General features: G+C 31.7%; 1 protein-coding gene across 1 annotated transcript in view; it reads left to right on the forward strand.

Annotated features, from left to right (window-relative positions):
* The window catches only part of LOC150075941 (von Willebrand factor D and EGF domain-containing protein-like), a 213,488-nt gene extending 204,351 nt beyond the window's left edge, over window positions 1-9,137 (forward strand). The window contains exons 31-33 of the mRNA XM_090388022.1: window positions 3,887-3,982; window positions 6,838-6,965; window positions 8,861-9,137. Of these exons, the coding sequence (XP_090244148.1) occupies window positions 3,887-3,982; window positions 6,838-6,965; window positions 8,861-8,884 (248 nt within the window). The 3' untranslated portion in view covers window positions 8,885-9,137. The remainder of the gene's footprint in view (window positions 1-3,886; window positions 3,983-6,837; window positions 6,966-8,860) is intronic.
* Window positions 9,138-9,353: the final 216 nt, after the last annotated feature.

Genomic DNA, 9,353 nt, shown 5'->3' on the forward strand with positions numbered 1-9,353 from the left:
AAAAGCCATCTCAGATTTACAACAAAAATTTATTATCACTCCGGTAGATAAAGCTTCTAATAACTTTGCTATCTTTTGCAAGCAATTTTATTACACCACCCTCAAAAAGGAAGTAGAAAGTAGTTCCACCTTTTTACGCTGTAATCTCGGCATTAATACAATCATCAAAAAAATTATAGCCTTGCATAAAAAATTGCGTACCAAAATTCGCAATTCTACTTTGCCTTTCTCGTATATGATAGCCAAATTCCATAAACATCCAGTTGGCTTCAGATTCATCACTAGTGCCAAAAAAAGTGGCTGTTATCATCCAGGTAAACAATTTTTCAAATTGTTAACTACCATTCTTATTAATATCCCTTCCACTTGGATCATTAACAATAACCACAGTATCATTAAAATTTTTAATTCCAATTCCAATACCTATTCCAGCATATTTAGTATTGAAACATATGACTTCACCAACTTATTTACCTCTTTACCACATCACTTGATTGTTAATGTACTTCATCAATTGTTCCTCAAATACAAAAACGTTATACCAACAGATGAGGTTACTTGGAATACCTGCATCAACCTCTGTATTCTAAACAATTATATTTACGATGGTAAATATAAACAATCCATAGGAGTTCCCATGGGTTCATAAATTTCTAGCATAGTATCTAATTTATTTCTTCATTATTACGAACATCTATATATTCATAACAACCCGAACCTTAATTTTATGCATTCCGCTATGTTGATGACATTCTTATTCTCAACATTCATTTTGAAAATATTGCTAAATCCATATATCCACTGAACTCACTCTCAATAAAGAAAACCTTGGCAACGACATGCAAATTTTCTAGATTTAAGTATTACTCTAAATAGTCCTCCTCTTCGTCATAATTTGGAACTATTTGACAAAAGAAGCAAATTTAATTTTAATATTATCTATTTAACAAATTGGAACTCGAACATTTCGATTAAGGTTCATAAAAATATAATCTACACACAAATTATCCAGTTTAGCTAATATTAGTAGCAATCAATCACTTTTCAGCTGGTGCTTTAATGATCTCTATACCAAACTTCGCAATAATGACATTCCTATTAATTTCTTAAATTTTATTATAAAAAATCTCTCTGATTTCATTAAAGAAAAATTCGGTTTCACCATGTTCCACCTTGATGAGGGTTAATTCGATACCTGTATAGTTGTACATTGAATGGGTGTATTTCCACTGCTTGGAAAGTGATCACACATAATGACTTCTATTATGACTTCTATTAGAACGATGTTCGTATTCTTTCACTTCCTAAGTTTTCTTTTCATTTTTCGTAATTTAATATCAGTAATTACTTATGTCCAATCTTATTTTCTCTATTTTATTTTAGACCACAGAGGGCTCCCATAGTTCTTCTCTTCTGAGCAACTCCACCATCGTTGTCATAGTTTTCCCCTCTGTTTAGCATTCCATTCTTATTAATCATATTTCGCATAATTGTATCTTATTAATCATGATCGCAAATTTGTATCTTCATTTCTTGATTATATTCACTCAACTTAGTTTCTGCCAAATATCATAGGTATTTAATTTTTCTCCTCTTCATATTTTTTATTATATTTCATGTCTTTCACTCAGAATATACACTACAAGCTAGCGGTATTAATTTCCACTTCTACTAACACTCTCACAGCCAAGGCCCTCTCTATGAGGTTGGGTACTTACACACCCGAGCTTGCCTAGTATCCTTTAAACTCTTTTCCTTCTCTTTACATCTTTCTACTTTCTGATCTTCGTTTTTCCGTCCATTGAACTATTAGTGTAATATCGAGGGTGATTCGGACATTCTCACTTTTCTTATTCTCACTATCTTCGACCTCTATATATTTTTAACTTCTTTTCCCCTCCCCTACCTTGCATTGCTTCCTTTTTCTATACCGCTACCTTGTTATTTCATTATTATTTAACTTACATACTTTCGATTTAAACTTACATTCTTACATACTTTCTACTCAATTTATTAAACTAAACACACTGCATTTGCGTTCTTACATACTATCGACTCAATTTATTTTTTAATTTATTAATCTAAATACACTGCATTGGGGCTACCTCACTCATGTTTCTGGAGATTAAAAAAATTAAAAAATAATTTTTTTTTTTTTATCTATTTCATTTCAATAGCTTCTCCATCAGCATGAGTTTGCATAGAAACACAGTGTTTGGTACACGATCAGGTGTAGCCCCCTGATGAAATACCTGATCTATGTTCCAATTTTTAATTTTTAATATTTTTATAATTTTTATAATTATAATTTAAAAATTTTTAATTCTTTAATTTTTATTTTATAATTTTTATCTCTATTACCCTCCCCTCTTTTTCTTTCAGCTTTTGTACATATGATTAGCCTGTTAATTCGGCATTAATTCAGATTTAATTCTACTTAATGATTTTTTTTTATTTTTTTATTATAGGTTCTTAACATTCTTTTTCTCTTTTTTTCTTCAACTAGGCTTGGCATTTTGTGTTTAATAACTTCTCCATCTATATTTATTTTTATTTTATTTTACTTTCATTTGTGACACTTATTTATATACATGTATCCTGTTTTGCTGCTTGCCTCATTCAGGTACACGTACTGTTTTTCCTATTTTTTTTTTCACTTCTTCATTTTTTCCTTCCACTTCTTCGTTTTCATATTTCATATATATATATATATAATATTAAAAAATATATATGATATTTATTACAATAATATAATTATAAAAATTACATTTCATAATACAAATTATATATATTTATTATATATATATATACAGCATATAATTTTATTCTTTATAGAGGTACTGAGTAAACGGCAATCATAGATCACCACAAAATTAAAAAGATACTGTACACCATTTTATAATGAAATAAACATATAAATTAAAAAATAATAATAAGTTTAAGTAACTTAAACCCAAATTACGTGGCACCCCTGGTATGTTGTTACGGCACCCCGGTTGAAAACCACTGCCTTAGAGTCTTTCACGAATCTGAACACTATTCAAAACATCATCTCGTCATTGACTTGTATAATAGAACTCTTAACCTCCTTCTCCCCAAATGCAAAGTATGGTAAATCACTGATAAGACACTTTGTGCCTTCTTGGTCACTTGCTCACATCACATACTAACCTTCACTTCTGATCGCACCAAAATACTCAAGTTTTTTTTTTACACCCTTCAGTTTTAACCCACATATTTTATTAAGTTAATTTTGGATTATTATTTACAAATGTAGAGCCTTAACCTTACTTTTGGCTTTCCTTTGACCTTCATTAAAGCCTGTCCAAATCATTCTGAAGAAGATCAGCCTGACCATTATATCATTGATAGATTTCAATATTGTATCCTTTATTCCATCAAGGATATCATTCAAGATCATCAACAAGAGTGGGCACCAAGCTAGACACAAACCACAACTAATACTGCACAATATTGCATGCTATTAACAATTGAGATAGTTAAGTAGTTGTCTTCTTATAACTTCCCCAGGATGTGTCCAGTTCTAGAACTTTCCATCCAAAGGATTATTGCTGCAGTATTACCAAGTATTAACTGAAATGCTGGTCTGTGATCATGGTTTGAGAGCATTGTCTAGGTCACTGGTCATTTGGATCTGTGTCACAATCAATTTTCAGTTTTTTTTTTTTTTTTTTTTTTTCCCCTCTTTACAAACCTCTTATCATGCCTTTGGCCACATAAAAGCTGTGAGCCAGTTACATTCTCCTTCCTGTACACTTCTCTTCTTGCCTCTAGCTGCTTACCTTACATTGCTTTGTAAATGGAATTCATGTGGAAACTATCCTTGTAATGGCTTTGTGGGATTAATTGTTATTATATTTTTCAGCTATCTGTGTTGGAAAATGCTGGAATGGAGGGACGTGTGTTTTTCCCGATATTTGTCTCTGTCCAGCTGGCTATGGTGGAATTCATTGTCAAGAATGTAAGTACAAGTAGTATTAAATTAGTAGTAATAGTAGTAACAACCTTTAATAATACAGTAGAACCTCAAAAATAAGGGAAGTTTTTAAATATTTCTCCAAAAGTAGTTGACTGTAAATGGGCAGAGAGAAAATAGGCTGGCTTAACTTTAAAAAAAAAAACACTGCAGGCTAAATTTGTGCGTCACATTTCATTAATAATTTCTAAATGCCAATTTGTTTCTCTTTTAGATATTTCCTAGACTGTATATCATTGTTACTATTTATTTGCAACATATAAAATCATTCAGTACTAGTTTACAGTATAGTAGTATATATTTAGTTTTTAATGCAGTCCGATTACTGAAATCATATTGCACTATTTATACCTACAATTAAAAGACATATTGGACAATTATAACACCTATACCAGAGGCAACATTTTAACTCACAACCTTTATTTCTTGGGCAAGTACATTATCCACTGGATCAATCCAAAAGTACAGGTTAAAATTTTGGCTTAATGCTGGCTGCTATCATTCTCTGGTGATTACAAGGATCAGAGTTACTGTATTATCAAAAAAAAATAATGAATTAGACCTGAATACTTTGGCCACATGCGTAACCTTCAAAAACCAGAATTTTAAAAAATCCGAAATATGTTATAGCCCCGAGGATACTGTATTTATGAGGTTTTACTCTATTTATAATGAAATTATATGTATGTATATATCATTTATTCCTGACATTATTGTTATGCCATGAGGCCATTTAATACCACATTATCTTAAGTTTCCAAAAAGAAAGGTTAGATTACTCACATTCCTAAAAAAATACACTAATTTTTTCATCACCTGAGCTTCTCTCCCACCCCATGATTTGGCATTCTTTGATGCTTGGTCAGTAAGTGGATTGTGGAGAAAACTTTCCCCTCCCATCCATGAAGCCTTCAGCTGAGTAGTCAAGTTGCCTTGGTATTGCACTAATTTTAAACAAATAGCATTGCCAAAATTTCATCTGCCATTTTGGCACTTACTTAGCTTTCATCAAACAACAGGTTGTCTCTAGTGTCAGTTCCCTAATAAAACAATAACAAATTAAAATTTCAGTGATGCTATTTGCTTAAAAGTAGTACAATACCGAGTCATTTTTCAGTGACCAAAAGTTCATTCTGCTGTGTACATTAAAGCCATTGTAATCACTAGGTAGTATTTTGCAGGCTACAGAAACACAAGAGAGGAGAAGAAAGTTCTTATTTTTTGTAATTTCGAAAAGGCCAAAATAGCATTAGTAGTTTTATAATTTCAAAAAACTACTTTATTCTGAACAACTTGAGCAGAATTACAGTCATTTTTGACTATATTATTTAATTACTATATTTTACAGATGTTACTAACAAAGCTTTAAAAGGTATCAAAACACTGATAGACAGTAGGAGAACCTGAGTGTGACAAATGAGTGATGTTGAGTGATTTAGTCATTCCTTTTTGAACACATGAACATGCTTTGTCTTTTGGTGATAGGTTACTGGTTTAGTGACTCGAATATTGTGGGGGGCTTTCCATGTTGAAAGACGTTGGATCTGTGAGACCACTGTCTCTTTGTTTGGCTATTAAATACTAGTTTGCAGGAGCTTTCCTGATACTCTCTATACTTTTCAAATGCATGGCATGGAATTGGAGGCAAATTGCTCTATGGATAAAGGGGGTGGTTGAGGGGGAGAAGACAGAGAGTGGTAATCAATGGACACTGCTCGTCGTGGACTAATGTTATTAGTGGAGTCCCTCAGGGTTCAGTGTTGGGTCCATTATTGTTTTCTGTATTTATAAATAATATTGATGATGGTATATCAAGCTTAATGTCCAAGTTTGCAGACAATACAAACGTTGGCAGGGTTGTTAAGGACACTACTGACGCTATGCTGCTGCAACAGGATCTGTAAAGGTTGAGCAGATGGGCTGAGAGGTGGCAAATGAAGTTTAACATTGACAAATGTAAAGTACTACATATGGGAAACAACAACCCCAGAGCAACGTATCAAGTCTGTGGTACTACACTGACAGCGGTAGAGAATGAAAGGGACCTGGGGGTGGTTGTGCAGGCAGATATGAAGTTCTCTGAGCAGTGCAGATGGGCTGCAAGAGTAGCTCATGGTGTCTTATCAATGAAATACAGGAATTTTTCTAGCAGGGATAAGGAGGTGATTGTTCCCTTGTACTCAAGGTGTGGCCTGACCATAAGGCAATGGTCAGGCCACACTTTGAGTACTGTATACAGGTCTGGAGGCCTCATTTCAAGAAGGATGTAGAACTGCTGGAACGAGTACAGAGAAGGGAAACAAGGTTAGTGAATGGAACAAAGGGTTGCTCTTATGAAGAAAGGCTTAAATTTTGCAAATTACAGTGTCTGGAGACTAGGCACCGGCGAGGTGATCTGATAGAGGTGTATAAGGCCCTGAATGGTTTGAGCATACTCAATGCTGATGGGATTCTGCCTCTTGCTCAGAATAATCACCTGAGAGGGCATAAATTCAAATTGAGGAAAGACAGATGTAGGATAGATGTCCGGAAATTTGCCTTTAGCCAGCGGGTAGTTGGTTGGTGGAACAGACTTCCATCCCTTGTTGTGGAAGTTGATAGCCTAAATAAATTTAAGGCTCAGCTGGACAGGTATTTTGAACGAACGGAGGGGTGAAGTGGAAGTTTTTTTTTTTTTTTTTTTTCTAGCTGATGCTGCATGAGCTTTCTTTCTTGCATCATATGCCTCTACTAATGCTAAAAATCTTTTACATAAATTTGAAAATTGTTAATTTTTTTACTTTTTTGGATATGTTGTTAATAGGTAGATAGTAATATTTACATTTAAATTTTTTTTGAAGTGGTGTGTACAAAAAAGTGTCTAAATGGTGGTAGATGCATATCACCAGGAAAGTGCTTGTGCCAATCGGGATTCCAGGGAGAAAACTGTGCAATTAAGATTCCATTTCATCATCACCTAAGGCATCAGGTGAGTTTACATAAAATGTGATTTCTCTCAATACTAAATATGCCATAAATAATCTTTATAGATTACCATAAAAGCTTTTGGTGTTTAGGAATTTATATGTGAATTGCTTATTAAATTAAAATGATTCAATTTATTTAACCCAGATTAATAAATTTTTATGCATTTAATTAAAAAGAATTAAATTAATTCTTAATTAGTAATTTTATGGTTTGAAATTATTGTATCTCATCAACAAAGCAGTCAGTGCACCAATTTTTAGTAAACTCTGATAAAATAATAAATGCAAAGTCATAATGCTAAATGGCTTTCTGGAAACATGCTGAACTGCAACTAACTGAAGAAAGACAGTTATAGATGTAATAACATCAATGAGTGCAGTCATTATCCCAAAATGAGGATGCATCCATGTAATAACCTTAGTATATTAAAGTTCATTTTAAATTGGTATTTATTACAATGCAGAAAAGTAACTGAAAAAATTATCTCCATAAATAAGCTCCTCAACGTGATCCAGATGTCTATGGAGGATTTACTTTTTTTTCTCTTTAACAGTAGAGGAAGATAAATAAGTTCCAAAAAAGAGCACCCATAACTTATGCTAACTAATGTAAAAGCTTAGATATGCATATGTATCATGCTTGACTCTATGCCAACTTGTCAATGCTCCCATTTTTATGGTTCTTATAATACGGTATAAAAAAAAAATGAGCAAACTTATGATATCTACGATCAGCAACATTTGAAGTATTTATGAAAGCTAATTTTTAAGATATTTATATTGAAATACCTTTGACTATAAAAATAATTCAGGTTATGTAATTAATTGTTGCCTTATATATGCTCTTCAACATATAGAAGCATGTATAAGGCAACAGTTAGCATAAAAATGATTTAGGTTAGAACAGAATAGCTATTTGTTAATATTCTGAAAATTATGAAAATTATCTTTATTCCCTTTTACGTTAAGAGTACACTAATATTGTGGACATATGCAGCTGAACCTGCGAGCATTTTAATTTGTATAGTAAACTATCTCACACATGTATTCATTATGAAAGTTAAGTAATTTTTTAAAAATAATTACTTGTGTTACTTCGTACTTTATTTTTGATATTTCTTTATTATTGCTAAGTTTAGCAAAAATCTATTCATAGTAATGTTATATACTTCTAAAAAAGTTGAGGTACAAAAATCAAGCAGTATGAAGACTGCCTTTTTTTTTTTTTAATGACTATTGATATTATACATGCAAAGTTTTTATCTATATAGTGTGTATGAAAAGTTGAGGTACAAAAATCAAGCAGTATGAAGACTGCCTTTTTTTTTTTTTAATCACTATTGATATTATACATGCAAAGTTTTTATCTATATAGTGTGTATGGAATTATGTATAGGAGGGGAGACATAATAAGTGTTAAAAAAAAAACAGTTACGCTATAAGCCTTTAAATGTTGGGAAGGGGATAGATTTTATCTCGCATACTTAATTGTGTTGCGAAAGGCTTTCTTCTTCCAATGCAGTTAAATAAAGTGATAAGATCAGTTGGACAGCTTGAATTATTCCTTTGGTGATATTCATCAAAATTCAAAACTAAAGTAATTGAATTTAAAAATTCTGTCTTTAATTTCTTCATCTGTCCTGCAACCATCGTTTTTTGGTTTATTTAAGTCCTTGTATATATATGTTGCCCAACTGATCAAATAACCAGAACAGTACCCTAATCTCTGTCCATGCCTGAAAACAAAACTTTTATTTTATTTGATATTTTATATATAAAAATGTTTTATTGGTTAGGGTTAAAAAAATGATGAAAACAGATATTTAATTCTGTGTTATTCTTTAAGATAATTTGTTTTTAATATTTTAAAATTAATTTTCCTCTTTATATTATGTAGAAACACAGGAGACGTCACAGTTGATATAACAAATATCCAATTATACCTAACTATTAGTAATGAAAAGGGAAAAATATACAGATTTTATCCGGATAATGTGAAAGTCAAGTAAGAAGAGCAAATTATGCATTCACAATAAATGTTTCATCATCGTACAGGTTAAACGTCTGGCATTCATTGGGTATTTTCTTGCAGCAGCTGGAAACAAGAGTACAATTTTAACAGTAATATCACAGATTAAAAATACATACTTTTTTAGGACCTATGTATATTAAAAGTTACCCATTGTCAGTTCTTATTTGCATTTTATGTGTAGTATCTGAACAAGCTAAATTATTTATTGGTTTGGGAGAAATTATTCTGTGTAAGGTAACATTTCGTGTGTAATATGATGATTGTGATTAATATTTAATTTCCTATAAATTTTTGCCTTGTTTTGTATAATTTATCATTTATGTGAATGTTTTCCTTCCTGATGATGTAATTTGTTGGT

The sequence above is a fragment of the Mastigoproctus giganteus genome, chromosome 13 (genome assembly GCF_048544385.1).
Source record: "Mastigoproctus giganteus isolate SK-2022 chromosome 13, ASM4854438v1, whole genome shotgun sequence".
In the NCBI taxonomy this organism is placed as follows: Eukaryota; Metazoa; Arthropoda; class Arachnida; order Uropygi; family Thelyphonidae; genus Mastigoproctus; species Mastigoproctus giganteus.